At 37.7% G+C, this 21556-nt stretch overlaps 1 protein-coding gene across 1 annotated transcript in view; it reads right to left on the bottom strand.

The window, feature by feature from the left end:
* COL6A6 (collagen type VI alpha 6 chain) overlaps positions 1-8794 on the bottom strand; it is a 101675-nt gene extending 92881 nt beyond the window's left edge. The window contains 5 exon segments of the mRNA XM_019628915.1: positions 786-1353; positions 2176-2736; positions 3848-4468; positions 5774-6370; positions 8701-8794. Coding sequence (XP_019484460.1) covers positions 786-1353; positions 2176-2736; positions 3848-4468; positions 5774-6370; positions 8701-8761 — 2408 coding nt within the window. The 5' untranslated portion in view covers positions 8762-8794.
* Between the last annotated feature and the right edge of the window lie 12762 nt (positions 8795-21556).

The following is a 21556-nucleotide window of genomic DNA, read 5'->3' as shown; positions in this document are numbered from 1 at the left end:
ACTTAAAACTCCATAAGACCATCTCCTTCATAGATATTTTTCAGAATTCTTCTGTCATTAAGCCTGGTGGGTCACAGTATAAACCAGTTCCTTAGGTTTTTTTCATAAACATTATCTCATTTTATATAAATAATGGTTTTTATAATAAAAACTATAAAACCAACACATATAATGAATGTTAAGCCAAAGAGGAACTATGTTGCCCAGCAGGTTATGCCCCTCTATTGTCTGCCGTGGCAGCCCACACATAGCCCAAAGACTCAGGTTGTGTGAGGCTGGCTGGGCCCTTCACCTCAAGGTGGAACAAATTCAGTGGTAGAATTCATGCTAGAGAGTTTCCCATGGGATCATGTTGAAGCTAGACTCCAGCTAAGACCACATCGTTGCTTAGCTCCTACCCATGCACTGTCCTGCTTTCCTTACTCCCCTTCTGAAAACACCTCCTCAGTAAACCACTTCCACAGGAATCCCTGACTCAGCTTCTGCCTCTAGGGAGCCTGACCTAAGACCCACTATGATACCACTTTTCTTAAATGGATGCCTCATCACCTAGTGCTATTCGTTTACAAATGGGAACAAATCAAAGTGGACCAAAATTGTTCCCAAAATTAATTCAACAGTTCTATTGGGGAAAGCTGCATTTTATATGTAGAACAAAAGCCACTAGGATAAACATTTCAATTAAACAAAAAGTTTACAATGTTCAAATAGTAGTCTACTTAATTCAGGAAATAATGACTAACAATGGATACATACTGTTTGGGTGGTCCCGCTAGTGGATATGCCCAGGCCTACCTTCATGGGGGCTGCATATTCCAAAGACAAGATCATCTTCAATGCGCTGCAGAATGTCAAAATTCTCAACATAAAAAACCATCTCCGGCCTCCCGCTGATCTCCTCAAGCTGGGTGACATTGGAGCCAAACACCCCCACAGAGTAGATAATTATGCCTTGTTGCCGAAGTGCTACTGCTGGGTCCTTGACTATGTCTTGAGCTTCACCATCCGTGATGAGGATGAGAAACTTCCTGACGTTGGGCCGGGCCCCCTTGGTGGGGCTGAAGTACTGAGACACAAAGGTCAGGGCATTACCAGTCAATGTGTTTTGTTCAATGGGATCCATTTGGTCTATTGCATCTGAAATCTCACTTTGGAACATATATTTGTTGAGCTGAAACTCTTCCTTACTGATGTCGCTGAACTGGACTACACCGATTTGCACCCGATCTGCCCCAATCTGAGATTTGTTCACCAGGTTTTTCATAAATGTTTTCATTTTGCGGAAGTTTTCAGATCCTATACTGCCAGAACTGTCCACCAGAAACATGATGTCAGCTTTCATCTCTTTGCAGGCTGCATGGGGAAAAGGGAGAGGTTTACTCAAGTTGGCTGCATGTGAAAAAAAACAAAAACAACTAAGTGTGAACAGGAAAACCCCACACACAAATAATTCTATATTGAAGTTAAGTGTGTGCTTGGTAAGGATTGTTAGCAGGTAAATAAAGCATTGGAGGCCATAAAAGTGAGCCTATCCTGTTGTTTAGTAATTTACCTCAATCCATTATAGAACTCAGGGTTTCTCCCCCTCAGCACCGCTGACGTTTTGGGCCAGGTGATTTTTGATGTGGAGGGTAGCCCATGCACTGGAGGACACTGTAGGATACTGTAGAATGTTTAGCAGTCTGACCCCTTCCTGTTAGATGCCTCTAGCACTCCCTTAGTTATGACAGCCGAAAATGTCTCTAGACATGGCCAAGTGTCCCCTGAGGGGACCGAATCTCCCATGTTTGAAAACTACTGATATAGCTCTAAAAGATTTCATAAATGTTTCATTAAAAAACAATTGAAATAAACCTGGAGGACTCCTTAAAATCAGAAACCACATAATCATATTACACAGTGTCTAATCATGCATGCTAGCAGGGGTTTGTGGGAAGAAGCTCATTAATACTTATTAGGAAATAATAAGTATTTTTAATAAGCACACATTTTTATGCTTTTAGATTTAGAACAACACTGTAATGGGCCCTCAGTTTTGTTCTGGAAACAAACCCAGCTACACAAGTCAACAAGTCTCAACTTGGAAGTTTATGTTGTTTCTCTAAACCTGCAATGTCAAATGTCGCAGGAAGGCAATTTGTGAGCTGAAGTGCAAGAAAGCCGCCATTCTCCTACCTTCTTCAGTACAGATTTCTTGAACCACTTTGTTTCTTATGTCTTTCAAAGCATCAAAGTCATGCACATAGTACACCCTCTTCTCCTCGCCAGCAATTTCTTGCAGCTGGGATTGGTTGGCCTCCTTGACCCCGATGGCATAAACACGGATGAACTCTTCTCTCAGTCTGTTCGCAGGCTCCAAGACGCTATCCTGGGACTTGCCATCGGTCAGGACAACAAGATGACGTGGCACTCTGTTGCCTCGCTGCTTCTTTGCTTTTTGCAACAGCCCCAGCGTGAAATTCAGGGCTGCACCTGTGTTGGTACTCCCACCCTTCTGCCTGATGTTCTCAATGGCCTTTACCAAATCCTGCTTGTTAGTGTATTTACTGATGTCAAATTCCAAGTCCCAGCTGTCAGCATACTGAACGGCCCCAACCCGCACCTTATCAGGAGCAATGTTGAACATCTTTACAACCTGTGACAGGAAGGTCTTCATTTCTTGGAAGTCTGTGGCCTGAATGCTCCCAGAGCCATCAATGAGCAGGTAGATGTCTGCTTCTTCAGTGTCCACACAACCTGAAATGGAACCAGAAGGTTGAGTGCAGCATTGGGGTCAGTGTGAAGAAGAAATGGGAACAGATAGGAAGAAGAACAAATATGATGAGCCTTTTCAGACAGAAAAATGAGAAACAGGTTCTAGGCATAAAAGACAAGCTCTGCTAGCTTAACATAGGGGAATCTTAACATCAGTTGGGCCAAATGCATTTCTTCTCACAGTTTAAGACTATTTGCATAATTCTCTGCCATGAGTCAGGATAAATCTGGATATAGTGAAAATTAGAAAACTTGAAGAGGTTTTGTACAAGTCACTTCTCTCATTACTGAATAACTGCTTCACAAAGTCAGTTGGTGTGTTGTGACATGGAGAAGGTTTTTAACTGAACATTGTGGATGTCTGAGCTCTCTTTTTTGAAATCTTGAACAAATTATTTACTCCTCACCCACTCTGAGTCAATTAATAAAACTGAGGGTATTGTCAGTGGCCTTATTTGTGTAGGACAATGGCACTTTTATAGTAAACATGCTGTAAATATTTGTTAAAGATTATATACATATACACTTGTATGTGTACATACACACATTTAGGTAGCATACATGTGCACTTGTAATATATAAAATACATTACTCTCTGTCTGTCTAAATTCACAGATACTAGAATAGTACTTCACAACAAATTAATTACTCTGTCCTCAATCCAAATCATGCTTCCTGTTCATTCTCTAAACTGGAATTTGGGGCGGAAGGATGAAGAAAAAGGAGAGAAAATTACAAAAAAGGAAAAAGAAACAAAGGAAAGAACAGGGGAACACAAAAGGCAAAGAAGAGAAAGAGATAAGTGAGGGAAGAAAACTAGCAAAGGATGGCGTTCTGGGGTGTTTATAAATAACGAAGAATCCAATTAAAACTGCACAAAAGAGGAAGTAAAAAAGGGAAAACACTTTCCCCCATTCCAATATCTCAATAGCTCATATCCCCCCAATTTACATTTAATGTGATCAAGCTAAAGTAAAAAATTAGGAATTTATTCTCTCTCCACCTCACACCCACCAATTCCTTTCTGAATACCTAAAAGACAAGAAAAAAGAACAGGGTTCTGAATAATTGTTCTCTCAGCAAAATACTTTACCAGATTTGAGAGTTTCAGTCCGTTCTGAAGAGACAGAGACTGTGTGTGTTATTTGCTTTCGCAGCTTCTTCAGAAAGGTCTGGTTGTGAGCAGCCAGGTCGGAGAAGGTCTTCAGTTTGGAGACGTACTGCTCAGTGGGGTGTGATGCTATCTTTTGCAGCTGGGTATCACTGGCCCCCTCTATGCCCATGGTGAAGATGGTCACGCCCTGGCGCCGGAGGTCAACGGCTGCCTCGGTCACATTGTCTTGCGATGGTCGGTGGGTCACCAGCACAGCAATCTGGGGCACTCCCTGATTCTTCCGACTGCCATTCTGTGCCCTGAAGACTTCGTTCCTGATCTTTCCAATGGCAGCTCCAGTGTAGGCCTCCCCAGCTTGGGGAGAGAGCTTCTGTATATCCTGGAGAACCTCTGACTTATTGATGCCCCTGCTCAGTGAATTTATCACTTTCGTCTCATTGCTATAAGTCACAAGGGCAATCCTCATACAGTTTTCCTTTATGTCAAGAGCAGAGACACTTTCTTCTAGGAATTCTTTAAGATAGTCCAAGTTCTCCTGGCTGCCATTGATGGACACATCCAACAGGAACACAACGTCAGCCACAGAAGGGCCTTGGCAAACTGTGAGGGCAAGGAATGAGGAAGCACAATTTGAGTGGGAGGTTCAGCATCTCTGCTCAGCATTTGAAGGCATGGAGAACATCTACCAGAGCTTGATTATGTACTTAAAGAAACAAGGAGGTATACAAAACAATTATGAAGCCGGGATCAGAGGGTCCTGGGTTCAAATACTAGGTCTTAGCTAATCGCCCAGCTTCAATATCCTCATCTATAAAATGGAAATAATATTTATCTCATAGAGTTGTTTTGGGGATTAAATGAGTCCATGTGATTAGCATGGAGCCTGGTACATAACTCATTAAATGAACAGCAGCGACTACTATATATTAAAATCATTTAAGCATCATCACCATTAAAATCAGCAGTTATAGTCCAAATATTCCTCAGGGATGGTAATGGAATGCAACCGCATTTTCCATTATTTTATTTGGGGAAGATGCTAGCAATAGGATTCATATTTTCACAGGTTACCACCAGAAAAACATTCTCTGTTAACAATAGATAATGATATATGTCATGTCATTATTCAATTTAATCAGAAATAATGGGAGTTTCCTATGTTACTTATTTGGACTGGTGTACTTTGAGCAAATTGTTTTTTACTGGCTCTCCCCTGCTCCTCACTTGAATGATATTCATAAACTCTTGGCCTTTTTTTTATTAGTTAATAGAATAGTACAAGGGGACAGACCAGAAAGAGAATCAGGAAGGGAGGCAGCATGGGGCCAAAACTGCATGGGTCTGGGAATCAAGAGACCTGACCTAGCTCTGACTTCAAACTCCAGTGTGGCCCTGGGCCAAGCCATGTTAACACCTCTAAGCATGCCTGCAGTTCCAACCTTCACAACAGGGGGTTTGGGCTACCTGAAGTTGTTTCCAGCTCTAACATTCTGTGTTTACATTACGTGACTTCTGTAGTCAAGGATTTCTTTCAGAAACAGAAAAAAAAAAATTACCTTTTAAATGAACCAGTAATAAAACTACCAAATAAAATTACCAAATAAAGCCCAGGGAGATAGCTCTGAGAGAGGGAAGCTGGTAGCAGGGAGAAGGCATCCCTGATTTTTAAGAAGCCTTATAAATAACGTGCAGCATGGTTAAAACATGGAAAACCAAGGCTTGTGGGGTTCACTAGATTTAAAATGGCCGCAATCATCGGGCCCTTTTCAGCACACAGATATTTAACATCTGAAAATGCAGCCCAGCTTTTGAGGGAAGGCATGTTCACAGAGTCTCAATCCTCTCTCCATGTTGATCTGTCAAAAGCATTTTATCATCATTTCTATATGTGCGCCCTAAGCCCACCTTCGATGAGAGTATCATCGACTGCTCCTTCCTTGTACTGAGCAGCATCCTTGATGATCTGCGTCATGTTCTGGGGAAATGCGCTGAGGTCTCTGACGGATCGAAGGTTGAAATGAAACTGAGCTGTGGCCATGGCCTTCAGGTTCTCCTCAGAAGCTTGTTGCAGCCCCACGGAGATGATCCTCACCCCATCATCCCGCAGAGCCTTGGACGCCTCTTCCACGTCATCCTCGGACTCGGCAGAAGCCAGGACCACCAAAATCGGGGGAAACAGCTTCTTGTCTCTCCCATTGGCGGGTCCAGAAAAATAGGTCCTGTGAGCCTCTTGGAGAGCGTTTCCTATGCGGAGGGGGCCGCCCATGAATGAGAAGTTCTTCTTGAGGTGGTTCAGCATGGGGTTCCTGCTCTTGAAGGTGTTCAGCTGGAATTCACTGTGGAGCTTGTCGCTGTACTGGGCCAGGGCCACGCGGTATTTGTTGGCTTCTATGGGGAGACTGGTGATCATTTTGTTGATGAACGTTTTCACAAAAGGGAAGGACTTCGCACCCAGGTGATCAGAGCTGTCCACCAGAAATACGACATCTGCAAACTCGGGGCCTAAAACCACACACAAACATAAACAAAGCATAAACTTTAAAAATTTACTACCATGTTTAATGCCAACCATATGGGAAAAACTTTCATCTTTCATCTGTATTTTTTAATACCTTCCCAATGAACTGAAAATAGCCTGAAATTACTCATCTTCTCAAGAAAAAAAATATTTGTTTCTTGGGCAGATTCTTTTAGATACCTTCTCTTTTGAACTGATTGCAAAAGTAAGCATCTCTTTTGCAAGGAATTAGTTCATTAGAAATAGAAAATCCTGGGTTTTTATACACTCAGTGGATAATTTCCCTTTGTAATTTTTCTATCAAAATTTGACCTCAATTTATATCAAGGGGATAAAAATTTTAATTGAGAATTAAACTGCTTCAAATTTGTTTGAATGGAGAAATCTAAAAGATAATCTTTCATTGAGATTCCAATTTAAGCACTCCAACAATTCATCTGATTAACTTATAAAATTATTGTTTTTTTAATGCCAAAGTGTCAAATAAATTTTTAAAAATACTGAAATATCATAAGAATATGGGATTGCCTTAATCTATTTTAAAGTTATTTATAAAATTTTTGGTGAATCATATGAGTAAGCATTATAATTGGTAAATTTACTGTCACACGCATAAAATGTGATAGAAACCAATAAACTTTAACTTAGGAATTTTCGCTTAGTTTCTATTAAAAATATAATTTTTATATAGAAATACAATACTTTGCTGAACTTTTAAGGCTTCATTCAATGTTAGATTCAATGCTGGGTATGTAGAATTACATTTTTATGTGATAGAGAATCACTGGGTTCAAGTACAAAATGTTGTTTGTTGGTGGTCTGCTGGTTTGAATTCAGAGCTCTCATCACTTTAAGATCCATTTCTCATCTGGGGAAGGGAAATGTCTCTGCGTGTCTAGATGGTGTGTATTTTAAAAAACACAGTGTAATTGAACAAGTAATGGAAGTCCTGACTTTGTTATCAGTTAACTCTACCAGTTCTGTTGAGCCATTCAACATATTGGGTTGTTGGAAAAGTCATGATGCATTTTTGCAACAAAAAACATAGAAAAAATATGTCATGACATTTCTGACAACCCAATAGTTGAGCTTCAGTTTCCTCACCTTTAAAACGAGTACATTTAATAAGAAAATATCTAAGGTCCCTCCTCACTCTGAGATTCTGATCATCTGAAATGATTATTAGACAAATTCTAATCAAATTACAATAACATCAATCTTTTCCTCTCTACAGCTTTGGCCACCCCCCACATCCTATTTCATTCTATTTATAGCAGCCTGACCAAGGCATAGAGGATAAAATCATTCTTTCTTATCTTCTAAATAATCTAATTTCAACCAATGTGAGATCCCTTTAATGATCATATATCCAGCAGCATCTCATGGGGAGATATAAGTGAGGGTGAATCAATATCTTCCTCTAAGAGAAGGCTGGAAACCCTATGAGGTCTGTCAGGATGGCTTGACTTGTGACCAAAAGTGACCTTTCTATTCATGGATAAACCTTCACATCTTGTGTGGAGAAAGAAAATGTAGACAACTAGCATGTGAGCTAGATTCAGGCTCTGATAATGTCCATCACTATGTCTGAACCACAAAACAATTGGGGAAAAAGTATTGCCTTTCTTTAAAAATATCAAGCACCATGAAACATCAAAGGAAGATGTTTGCAGGAAAAAATTTTAGTTCATCTCTTCAGAAAACTTGCTACAAAGATCAGAGTCCCTGAGAAAATTGTAAAAGCTAATATAGGTGGTCCTGGACATGAAGTGACAGTATAAGAACTAATTATTTAAGAGGCAGTAGAGGCAGTGAATTGGCCAGTGTTTTGACTTGAAGTCCACTGAACATAGATTGCTGACAAGCAGTAGACAGCAATGAGCTTTCTCTTCAGAGTAAAAACACTTTCTTTACAGTAAGCAGAAAAATGGTTTAAATTGGAGCAAAATCTGGATACTTAACTGAGATAATATTTGGACACAAATAAATTAGAAAGAGACATTCCAAATTTTCCAGGCCTGAACCTAATATTAAGAGACAGAAATTTATGCAACCTCCCAGAAGACCTAAATGGGGTTGAAACTGAGGACAAAGTAACAGCTCTAATATCTTTCTATCATTATCACAGTCCACAAAAAAATGATCTTCAAAGGAACACAGGGGGACAAGAAAAAGAAATTGATTTACCACCCCACCCTTACCACTATCAAAATCAAAACAAAGTGAAACAAAACAACTTTTAAGTAGGTAAAATCATATTTATTTTCCAAAATGAAAATTAAAGAAAAGAATTCTTTCCGTCATTTTTCCTTACCAGAATCTTGGTTCACAGAAACATGGGAGCAAATTATTATGAGGAACAAAATCAGCAGCATTTTCCTGTTATGACCTGAAAAATTCTCCAACTTGAAATCTGAAAAGGCAAAATGAAAAACATCTCAAATCATTGTGGATGTCATTTGAGAAACAAGGCTCACACACATAAGAGTGCACAAAATTGTGTAATAAATTGGGTGCAACAAGGGACAAGGAATTTTTGGGATTCCCTGAACTTCTGATCAGTGAACTGTCTTTAAGAAAAGTGAACCACCAACATTTAGAGAATCACGTTTCTCCTGGTCCCCAGACCAGGATTGTCAATAGAGGCAGCCAGAAGCATTCTAGCCCCACAATATTATATGTTCCTATTGGTCATTTTTTCTACACCCTAGTGTCACCCTTTATCTACTCATTGCCCAAACAATTCAGAGTTGGGACACAGTCTAAGCCCTGATTTTGTGGTTTCTTCATCATAAACATGTAGGCATAGTCCATATTTGAGCAGTATTTATAGATGTGGTTAATTAAAAATAATTATTCCGTTCCCTACATAATTAGAAAGGTGACCATTTCCCTTCATTCTTAAATTTGAGAGAAGACAAAAAAAATAAGTAGCGATCTTCCATATTCCATTCGATGTCTTGCTCCTCAGAATGACTCAATTAGTACTATTTTGCTTTCAACTATCTAGAACAGCATGAGGTAAGGGTTTTCCAATTCTAAGGCACTTCAGCAAACTTGAATCATTCATTTCACAGAATGAAACAGTAAAGATATTGAAAATAGATATTTTAATTAAGCAGATTGGGCTCATTCATTTACCCATTCATCCACTGAATGAAGAAATAAATTGATACATATAAATAAATGTGTCTATTTCTTGCTGAATTTTTACCCAAACACGTATTTGTAATATTTGGTTGTCTTGCTCTTTGTCAGGCAGGCTCCTAGTGCTTAATATTTCACCCCTTCAGAAAAGGGACATGTGCCACAAGAAATTCCATCCATTTCCCAATCTACTTCATTGTCCTTCTGACATTCTAGAATTTGGGACTTTGTTTTATCCCTTCATAAGAAGACTAGATGAGATAAACTTTTCAGGATGTGAGTCAATTTATCAATCCTATTCCAGAGGAAATCAGTAAGCTGGAAGGGGCTCTTAAGAGAATGGCTTTTTGTTTTCTAGTCCAACCCTTTCATTTTAGAGGAACTTTGGTCCCAAAGTGGATTGCCCAAAGTAAAAATCAAGTCATACTACATGTACATTTTGTTTATTACTAATGTGTAAGACAATAATAAATTCTACCTTTGTTGAGCCTTTTGTATGTGCCATGCCCTGTGCTGACAGCTTTATACTTGTTCTCCTGCTTGATGTTGATAACAAACCTAGTAGCAGATGATATTATAATATTGTTCCAATATTCTAGATAAGGAAGCAGAGATTGATAAAGGGGACATAACTGACTCAAGGTCACATTGATAAAATGGGACACAGTTGAGACTAGAGTCTATGTCTGACTCTAAAATTTGTCCTTTCAAATTCAGTTACTCTGCATCCTAAACTCAATATTATGAATATGGAAAGTGTCTCCAAGTTTCTTTGTTCTATGTCTTTTTTTTTCCTAAGTATCAGGAAATATTGGTACTTGTTTTCATGCCTCCTTATTTTTGCCTTTCAAAACCAGGGCTTTATGCTATTCACTTCTTTTGTCTTTATATCATGAACTTTATAAATAAGTGCTATCTTCAGGAGTTATGAGAGAGAAAAGACAATATGCTTCAGGAAGAGTCCACAGGATAAATGTCAAAGATAGGAAGAAAAGAATGAATATTAAAATCTGGATAGAAAAGTAAGGATTAGGTAAGGCCACAAGCGTCCCAAAGCAGCATGCAGCATCTGGAAGTTTCCCCAAGCAGATGGTCAATACCACTGGTGAATTAAAAGTAGAGTTCTTTAGAATGACATCTACTGAAACAAATTTCTTGTAGTCTTCAAGTGGAACCCCAAATCTGCTGTGCTGTCAGGCTATACAAGGTCGTGGAAGCCCAGTAAAAATTATCTTGAAGTGTTTATGTGCCCCACTTTGAGTGTGTGGTAGGACCAGTGCTGGGACTAAATCATCAAGTTCATGCTTGGGAGGCTTGGGTTCAGTTTTCACGCATCAAAACATGGATGAGTTGCCTATAATCTGTACAATGTTGTTCTACCACCAGACCTGACCAGAATTTCATAATTAAAAAATTTAAAAATCTGAATATTTAAAGTAAATTTAAAAAACACCCAAAGACATGAGGGGAGAATGAAGGAGAGATTTTCTTAAAGGAACAATGTAAAATTTAAATTCATGGTACACTCCATCTTAATGGAACATGACGAGACTGATTGCTTCTCATTATAGAAACAGTCTCAAAGGTACACGTCTCTTTAATCTGAATTTTGTTGTACTCCACTCATCCTGAATCAAGCAAGTAGGGTCTAATATACCTCTTTTGGAAGTTATATGCTATAAAAAGCCTTTTTACAATCTGATCTCTGTAAACATTCTGTTGAGAAGGTAGGATGTTTCTAATTTAAACTACAGCTGCAAAAGCAACACAGTCATCCAACACATGGCTTCAAACCAGAATATTTAGAACTTGTGCAACACCTCTCTTGAGGCTATTAAGAACCAGGGGTTTCAGGGAGACCTCTGCTCCCTACAAGCCAATTCATAATCTAGGACATGTTTAAAAAAACAAGAGCAACGACATTTAGAGCCCAGAAGGAATACAAACGAAACTGCAGCAGAATTAAGATGCATGTCATTTCTTTCATTTAAAATAAGCATGCATGATACATCATTTCTAAGAACTAATTTCATTTTTCTTAAGAAACAATATTGTCAGCTGTTGCACTATTAGAAATAACACTGGCTCTGTGCTACAGAGTTCAAGATAACTGGTTGTTTGCTTATTTAACCCCTGATCTCTTCACTATTTCCCTCCCTTGAGTCACTTTTACTCAGAAGTCAAAAGGTAGAAAGAAAAATATTTAAAGTTAGACTTAAGTTCATGTTGAAATGCTGAAAGATAAGTCTTTGGAACACAATAGGAACAAATAAACACTGAACCAATGATGGCAAGCAAAACAAAACACACAAGCATTCATGGCGCAAACAAATTGCATAGTTTAATTGTTAATGTCACACTTCCCCCAACTGCATTTTCTGGACTCACAAAAAGAGGCTGTATATGTTGATCATATTTGAACAAGTTCATTCTGGTGAACTTGCCACTTTGTAAAATGAACACTCTTCTGTGTTGAGGAGTGTTTGGCTCAATGGAAAGAGCACAGGCTATCAAGTCTCATGACCTGGCTTTTAGAAATTGTTATTGACAGGAAAAATAAATCAATGCAGTATAATGACATAAAGCCATATTACACATCAGTCAACTGAATTGATTATAACTAAGTACAAAAATGTGAATGACTTAGCAATATAATAAGTAAAAAGATAAGTTCCAAAAAACTACATGCAGTATGATATCCTTTTAAGGGACTATAAATATAATGAAACTATATTTTAAAAAGCAAAAGGATGATTTCTGGGCCAGCATATAAAAAGCTTGGAAGTTGCTACTCCATTCCAACTACAAGTAAAAAGCTGAGCAAACTGAAAAATCAATAATTCTTCTTAAATCTGTAAGAGAACTGAAGTTACAGGGCAAATTGTTGCCCTCCAAATTTGAGAGACTGCCAGGCAAATACAGAGAATCACAACTTACCAAAGCAGAAACTGATAAGCTGAAAACTCCCCAGGAGCCAGTGCTGGAGTAGAAAAACCTGAATTGCAATTGACAAATTGCTGGAGGTTCACTGTAGAAAAGCCTGAGACATAAAACCTACAGGAGGACCCAGTTATCAAGGCCCTCTGCACTTCCGTGAGTTTTACTTTGGAACTCTATTAGGTTTTCACAGTGAATATCTGAGAAAAATATTTGCAGGGATAAGGGAAAAGGAACCATTTTGAAATACACCACAGCATTCTGTTCTTCATAACAAGGTCTTCCCTCATGAGAAACTATTTCACCAGATCCTAACTCACTGGGGTTTTATTATAGTCTAACTAACCTGGGGGAAAGGAAATATGCACTAGCCTTTCACATGAGAGTAAACAAATACCCAGTCCGAGCTCTCTGTAACCCACTATCCAATTTAAGAATGGGGGTGCTAAGAAGCACTTGTAAAGTTTACAGTCCAGATGTACAGACTGACTTGAAGGATGAGACACAATCACAGAGAACACTTCCTTTCCCCCATACCTTATTACCACACTATAGCAATTTATTTACAGTAATTTCTTTTACCTAGTACATCATCTCTGGCTGTTAAGAAAAGTCAGAAGACATACTAAAAAAAACAAAAAACAAAAAACAGACTTTGAAGAGACAGAGCAAGCAGAAGTAGACTTAGATATGGCAAGGATGTTGGAATTATAAGACCATGAATTTAAAACAACTGTGATTACTATGCTAAAGGCACTAGTGGATAAAATAGACAGCATGCAAGAACAGATGGGCAACGTGTGGAGAGATGGAAATTCTGAGAAAGAACCAGAAAAAAATGCTAAAGATAAAAAATACTGTAATAATATTGAAGAATGTCTTTGATGGGCTTATTAGTAGACTGGACACAGCTAAGGAAAGCCTCTGAGCTTGAAGATATCTCAATAAAAAACTCCAATGCTGAAAAGCAAATGGCAAAACTGAACACCTCCACCTCTCCAACCCAGGACATCTAAGAACTGTGGGACAATTACAAAAAGTGTAACATAATGTGAAATTATGCCTGAAGGAAAAGAAAGAGAAAAAGGAAAGAGATATTTGAAATAATAATGACTGATAATATCCCCCAAATTAATGTTAGATACCAAACCACAAATTCAGGAAGCTCAAAAAAACACCAAGCAGAATAAAATTAAAAAAAAAATCTAAATCTAGGCATATCATTTTCTTTTTTGTTTTGTTTTGTTTTTAAGATTTTTATTGGGGAATTGGGGGATGGGAACAATGCTGGGGAATTGAGGGAAGGGGAACAGACAAGTTGCTGTCGTTTTGTTCTTCAGTCTAGTTGTGGAGGACGTTGCTTCACTGGCCCAAGTTGGCACCATCATTGCGCTCTTCACATATGAGGCAGATCAGTCGTCGGCTTCTGGACGGCTGCTCACTGCGGCTGCTAGCTGCTCACACTGGCTGCCGGCTACACACAGTAGCCCATGGCAACCCATTGCCACAGGGACTACAGCCTATGCCGTCACCGGCGACTCACAGCAGCCCAGCTCCAGGTTGAGCTGTTGTTCAGCATCTTAGCTATAGAGAGCAGTGTCACTGGCCCTCATATGTGGGATCCGAACCGGGGTCCTCTGGCGTCCCAAGCCAGCTCTTAACCATCGCGCCACTCGGCCGGCCCGGCATATCATTTTCAAATTGCAGAAAATCAAAGAAAAAAAATTCCAAATAAGCCAGAAGAAAAAACAGCTTATTTATAGAGGAACAAAGGTAAGAATTAATTCAACTTCTCAGAAACCACGCAAGAAAAGAGTGGAGTGAATTATTTAAAATATTGAGGGAAAAACATCCACCAACCTAGAATGCTTTAGCCTATGAAATAACACACAATAAAATATATAGATGATGTATTATAGAAATGTACATTTGAAACCCATATAATTTTACTAACCAATGTCATCCCAATAAATGTAATAAAAATGTTTTAAAAATTGAAGAAAAAATAAAGAAAACTTTCTGAGACAAACAAAAACTGAGGGAATTTGGTGCCAAAGTCTTGCCTTGCAAAAAATGTTAAAAGAAGTTTTTCAGAGAGAAGGAAAACAGGATATAAACTCATTCATACAGAAAGGAAGAGCTTTGGAGTGGGAAGAAGTAAAGGTAAAACAAAAAATTTTATTGTTATTATTCTTAATTGATCTAACAGATAACAGTGTGTTCAAACTAACAGCAACAATATGTTCAATTATGTATTTTATATATGTGTATATATATACACACACACACACATATATATATATACACACTTTATATCTGTGCTTATGTATGTTTCTGTATATGTGAATTGAATGATAGTAATGTTACAATGGATGGGAGGAAGGAGTTAGGGGTATTTTATTATAAGATACTCACATTACTGTGAACCGGTATAGTGCTATTTGAAAGTGGACTTCGATTAATTGTAAATGTATATTGCAAACTCTAATGTAAACACTAATCATAGTTAAAAAAAAGTATAACTGATATGCTAAGAAAGGAGAGAAAATGCAGTTATATAAACTACTCAGTTAAAACATCTAAAGCCATAAAGAGAGTGGAAGAAAAAATAGAACATCAATGGTTTTAATGCACTAAAAGACAGATTGTCAAAATAGATAAAAAAATAAGACCCAGCTCTATGTTGTCTACAAGAAACCCACTTAAATATAGACACATGTAGAGTAAAAGTAAATTGATATAGAAAATATACCATGTTAACACTAATCAAAAGAAAGTGGAGTAGCTGTATTAATTTCAGGCTGAGCAGCCTTCAAAGCAAGGAAAGTTATCAGGAATAAAGGGGAGCATTACATAATGATAAAGGTATCAATTCTCTAAGGAAACATAATAATCCTTAACATGTATGTACCTATCAACAGAGTTTCAGAATATATGAGAAAATAACTGATAGAAATGCAAGAGAATTTATAGTTACAGAATACAACGTCCCCCTATCAAAAATGGACAAATCCAACAGGCAGAAAACCAGTAAGGGCATCGTTGAACTCAGCACCACTATCAATCAATTGGATATAATGGACATCTATAGACTACTTCACTGAACAACAGCAGAACACACATTCTTCTCAAGCTCACGTGAATCATTCACCAAGATAGACCATACTGTTGGCTATAAAACACATCTTAAATTTAAAAGAATAAAAATCGTACAATGTCTGCTCTCAGACCATAACAGAATTAAACTGGAAATCAATAATGGAAAGACACCTGTAATATCTCCAAACTGTTGGAGATTAAACAAGACACTGTTAAATAACACATGGTCAAAACAGAAATCTCAAGAGAAATTAAAAACTATATAGAACTAAATGAAAATTAACACACAACTTATCAAAATTTGTGGGATGCAGAGAAAGAGCTTAGAGGAAAACCTGTGGCATTGAATACATATATCAGAAAAGAAAGCAGATCTAAAATCAATAATCTAAGCTTCTTATGAAACTAGAAAGAGTAAATTAAATTTAAAGTAAGAAGAAATAAAAATAGAGTAGAAATCAATGAAATTAAAAACAAAAAAACAATACAAAAAATCAACACCACCAAAAGCTGGTTCTTTGAGATCAATAAAATTGATAATCCTCTATCCAGGCTAATTAAGAAAAAAAGAGAGAATACAAATCACTAATATCAGAAATGAAAGGGGACATCACTAGTGATCCCATGGAATTAAAAGGATCATCAAGGAGTACCATGAACAACACTATAGCCTCATAAACATAGGTGCAAAAATCCTCAACAAAATATTAGTACATCCAATCCAACAATGTATAAACAGAATTATACACCATGACCAAATGAGATTTATTCCAGGTAGTCAAGGATGGTTCAACATTGGAACATCAATTAATGTAATCCATCAGGCCAAAGAAGAAAAAATCACGTGATTATATAAGTAGATACAGAGAAAAACATTTGACAAAATTTAATACTCGTTTGTGATAAAATCCCTAGGAATAAAGAGGAACTTCCTACAAAAAACCTACAGCTCACAGCATTCCTAATGGTGGGAAACTCAAAGCTTTCCCACTAAGATCAGGAACAAAGCAAGGATGTCCCCTCTCATCACTGGCTTTCAAGGTCATACTGGAAACCCCAACTAATGCAATAAGATAAAAAGGTATGTGGTATCAATGCAATTCTTATCAAAATTCCAATGGCATTTTTCACAGAAATATTGGCTTATCGGAAAAGTCATGACGCATTTTTGCAACGAAAAACAGAGAAAAAATACATCATGACTTTTCTGACAACCCAATAGAACAAACAATTCTAAAATTTGTTTGGGCCCACAAGAGACCCAAATAGCCAAAGTAATCTTGAGAAAAAAGAACAAAGCTGGAGGCCTCATGCTCCCTGATTTCAAACAATTACAAAGCTATAGTAATTAAAATAGTATGGTATTGGCATAAGAACAGACACATAGATCAGTGGAACAGAGAGCCCAGAAATAAACCCACGCATATACGGTCAATTGATTTACAACAAAGGAGCCAAGAATATACAATGGGGACAATCTCTTTAATATTATAAATTGTCTTGGGAAAACCAGATGGCCACATGCCAAATAATGAAACATGACCACTATCTTAAACCATAAACAAAAATTAATTCCAAGTAGATTAAACTTGAACATAAGACCTGAAACCATAAAACTCCTAGAAATAAACATTGGCAGTAAGCTCCTTGACTTAGTTCTTGGCAATGATTTTTTGAATCTGACACAAAAGGCAAAAGCAACAAAAGCAAAAATAAACAAGTGAGACTACATTAAACTAAAAAGCTTCTGCATAGCAAAGAAAACCATCAACAAAATAAAAAGGCAATCTCCTGAATGGGGGACAATGTTTACAAATCATATACCTGATAAAGGATTAATATTCAAAATACATGAAGAACTTATACAACTCAACAGAATAATAACAACAACAAATGGAAAAAAGATCTGAATAGACATTTTCCTAAAGACAGGTACATGGAAAGATGCTCAACATCATTAATCATCAGGGAAATGCAAATCAAAACCTCATGAGATATCACCTCACACCTGTTAGAATGGCTATTATCAAAAGAAATAACAAATTGTTGGTGAGAATGTGGAGAAAAGGAAACTCTTGTGCACTGTTGGTGGGAATGTAAATTGGTGCAGCCACCATGGAAAAAAGTATGGAGGTTCCTAAATAAATAAAACTAGAACTACCATATGATCCAGCAATTGTATTTGTGGGTATTTTTCCAAAGAAAACAAAAACACTAACTTGAAAAGATATATTTACCCCATATTTATTATAGCATTATTTACAATAGCCAACATATAGAAACAACCCAAGTGTGAATGGGTGAAAATACACACACACACACACACACACACACACACACACACACACACGAATATTATTCGGCTATAAAAAAATGAGGAAATCCTACTATTTGCAACCACATGGATGCAGGAGTTAAAAACTTAGGTCCACACAAAAACCTCCAAAATGTTTATAGCAGTTTTATTCATAATTTGCAAAACCTGGAAGCAACCAAGATATCCCGCAGCTGGTGAATGGATAAACTGTGGGACATCCAGACAATGGAATATTATTCAGCAATAAAAAGAAATCAGTTATCAAACCATGAAAAGACATGGAGTACACTTAGATGCATATTACTAAGTAAATGAAGCCAAACTGAAAAGGCTACATACTGCATGATTCCAACTATATAACATTTTAAAAGGCAAAACTATAGAGACAGTAAAAAGTTCAGTGATTGCCAGGGGTTAGGGGTGAAAGAGGGATTAATACGTGGAGCACAGATGATTTTTAAGGCAGTAAAACTACTCTGTATGATACTGTAGCAGTGAATACACATCATTATAGATTTATCCAAACCCATAGAATGTCCAACACCAAGAGTGAACCCTAAACTGTGGGCTTTGGCTGGTAACAATGTGTCAATATAGATCCATCAATTATAACAAATGTACAATTCTACTGTGGGATGCTGATAATGGAAGAGGCTATGTATGTGTGGGGGCAGAGGGCTAATGGGAAATCTTTGTATCTTCTGCTCAGTTTTACTCTGAACTTAAAACTGCTCTAAAAAGTATATTGTTTTTAAAAAATTAATAAACACAAGACCCAGGAAAGTGGTTACCTAGGATGTGGGAGGCAGGGGGATAGGATTGGGAGGGAACTTATAGATATGTTATTAATATTCCTATTTTCACATGGGTAGTTTCACCTATTTATTAATAAACAAATAAATATTTAGGAAAGCCTTGCAAGGACCCTTGGATAAGAGTGTGTAATGAATGAAGGGTTAGGATTACTCAATCCTGTGTAGCTGAGATCCAAAAAACGTATAGAAAAAGAATAACCAAGTTTTCAATTAAATGTAGTTAGAGAAAAGAAAACAGAAGTCAGGCAATTAAGAGCCCAGTGACACGTTGAGGGCAGTATGGGACAGTTACAGGGGGAAATTTATCCCGCTGGGACTGTCATCTATGATAAGGTTTGTATTAGTGGGATAGGAAACAAGGAAGGAAGAATATGTTTTGACCAAAAAACTTTCCCCAAGTTCAAACTCTCCCTGGCATCCTGCAGGACCTAATTAAAGGAACTCAAATAAAATTTCACCGATGATAAATCACCTACCTTAATAATCATGATTCCAGTAGCAGACACCTCTAGCTGTCCACCAAAAATTTGTGTTTCCCCTCCACATTGCAGAGTTGTCACTGAGCTGTGGGTTCCAGCTAGGGACTCCATGTCCCAGGTGCAATGGCTAAATTAATTCTACCCAGTGGCACATGGGCAGGAGGGATGTCAGCTACTTCCAGGCCTGGCCTTATACTTCCCACAGGTTGCTTTTCCATTGCTTTTCCTCCTCCAGTTGGCTGGAGTGGAGACAACCTCAAAAGCCAAATGTTGAAGATGGCAGAGCTACTTTCAGCCTGGGGACCCAAATGACTGGGAGAAGGGCTGCCCCGTGGGTGTGTTTATTCACCTCCTGTTAAGTTAGTAATAATGTAATTTACCATTGTATTTTCCAGTGTATATTTTTGGGTTTATTTGCTATAAAGCAGCAAGTGTCAACCAAACCAGTGCAGCCCCCAACACCTGTGACGGTAGGATATCATGAAATTGTAGGGACAGGAGAGAATGTGATCAGGACATAGAAGTAGAATAAATTCCTGAGACACAGGGGGAATCACTCCACTGAAAATGACCTGGCAACCCCCAACACTGAGGTCACACCACTTTCACTATGACTCAGGCTGTGTAGCCTAGTAAACTCGCAGGCTCTGGCATCAGACTACCTGATTAAAATACTGCTTGTGTGACCCACCTAATTGCACAAACAGACAGGTAAATTAATCCCTTTGAATCTGTTTCTCATCTATAAAATGGTTATTAAGCACGCCCACTTCAAGGAATTGTTGTGAGGGTTAAATGAACTGATACATGGAAAGGAGATGGCACAGCATCTGCTTTGCAGTGGACAGTAAATAACTGTTATTTTTAGTCTTGTTATTGCCATATTTACAACAGGACAGCTTATGAGTAGAGCAAGCTAGAAAAAGCACTAATAAATACCCTGGAAAGGAACTATGTTCACTTCCTCTCCTAAAGACTTTCCCTCACATATTTCCAAACCTTAATATTTGAATAGGCTTGTACAGATGTACCATTTGCTTAGGTGTAATATTTTGTACCTTTCCAAGTCCTTTCCTAGCCTTTATCTCCCTGAATCCTGATAGGATTCCCTGTGAGGTATTATTCCACTTTCCAAGGGAAACATCTGAGGCTTAGCAATGGTGGGCATTTCCCCAGGCCTCAGCCAGCCTCAGAGTTCTGAGTCCAGTGCTTTTACAGCTACATCATACTGCTTTCCTCGAGGCAAAGCCTTGCATGCTATCCAGTTCTCTGAAGATAAAGGAATTTTATCTAATGTGTTAGAATGTAACAGATAATCTGTATTTGTAATTATTTTTTACTGGACATTATTTTAAATTGTCTTCTTTTTCAATGAATGAGTATCAACTACTGTGAATTTATGTTTACAGCTGATCCCCATAAGTCTGAAGGGAGGCTCCTCATCTTCAAGATACTATTTTTCTCTATTTGGCAAAAGCTACAAAAGGACAGCCAAACTGATACAATTCACAAAAGCCAACAATGACATCAGCTGGTCTGAGATCTGTCCAGCAATGCCCAGAAGGACCAGAGAGGTAATAAAATATGTAGGGTCACTGATAAAATATTTATTCACTGCAGCTAAATCAAAAGCATACATAGCTTTGGATGACAGGAAACAGGAATTAGATCTAACTAGTCTTCTTCAACATCCTAGCAGTTAAGCCCAAAGTAGACGTTCGACAAATATCTACTAATTGTTGACCTAAGTATCATGCTTGGAAAAGCAAGAGGTAACTAAAGAGATTCAGACACAGGGTAGCATTCTAAAGTTGATATGGATTTTTCTCTATCAGCTTTCAAAGATATTAGGTGCCTTTGAAAAATACTGACTTTGCATTGAGCAAACAAAGTCGAGTTACTTTTAAGATCCCTGGTTTGACTGACTACAGTTGTGAGGAGATTTCCCAAAATGAATAATAAGAAGAGCTAATACTTATAATTTTACTAACCAATGTCACCCCAATAAATTTAATAAAAGTAAAAATAAACTACATTCACACATTTAAATTATATTCCACTCGATTGATTTTATAGCACTAGAAATTAAAAGAGTTAACTATATCTACATAAAATATGATTGAATCTCACAAATATAATGCTGAAAACAATAAGCAATATTACCAGTACATGCATAACTATGTTGCCTGAGAATGCAAAAATAAGTGGTAAAATACAAAGTAAGGAAATGTTATCACAACAGTCAAGATAATGGACATTGCTGGAGGGGGTGTGATGAGACTGTGATTAGGGCATGGGGTTGATGGAGAGCTTCAGATGTACTTGCAATGTTTTATTTCTTCACCTGGGTAGTGATTACAATGATGGTTACTTTAT

Source organism: Hipposideros armiger, unplaced genomic scaffold, assembly GCF_001890085.2.
Source record: "Hipposideros armiger isolate ML-2016 unplaced genomic scaffold, ASM189008v1 scaffold_818, whole genome shotgun sequence".
In the NCBI taxonomy this organism is placed as follows: domain Eukaryota; kingdom Metazoa; phylum Chordata; class Mammalia; order Chiroptera; family Hipposideridae; genus Hipposideros; species Hipposideros armiger.
Note: the sequence above shows the minus strand (reverse complement) of the source record. Positions and strands in the feature narration are given on the sequence as shown.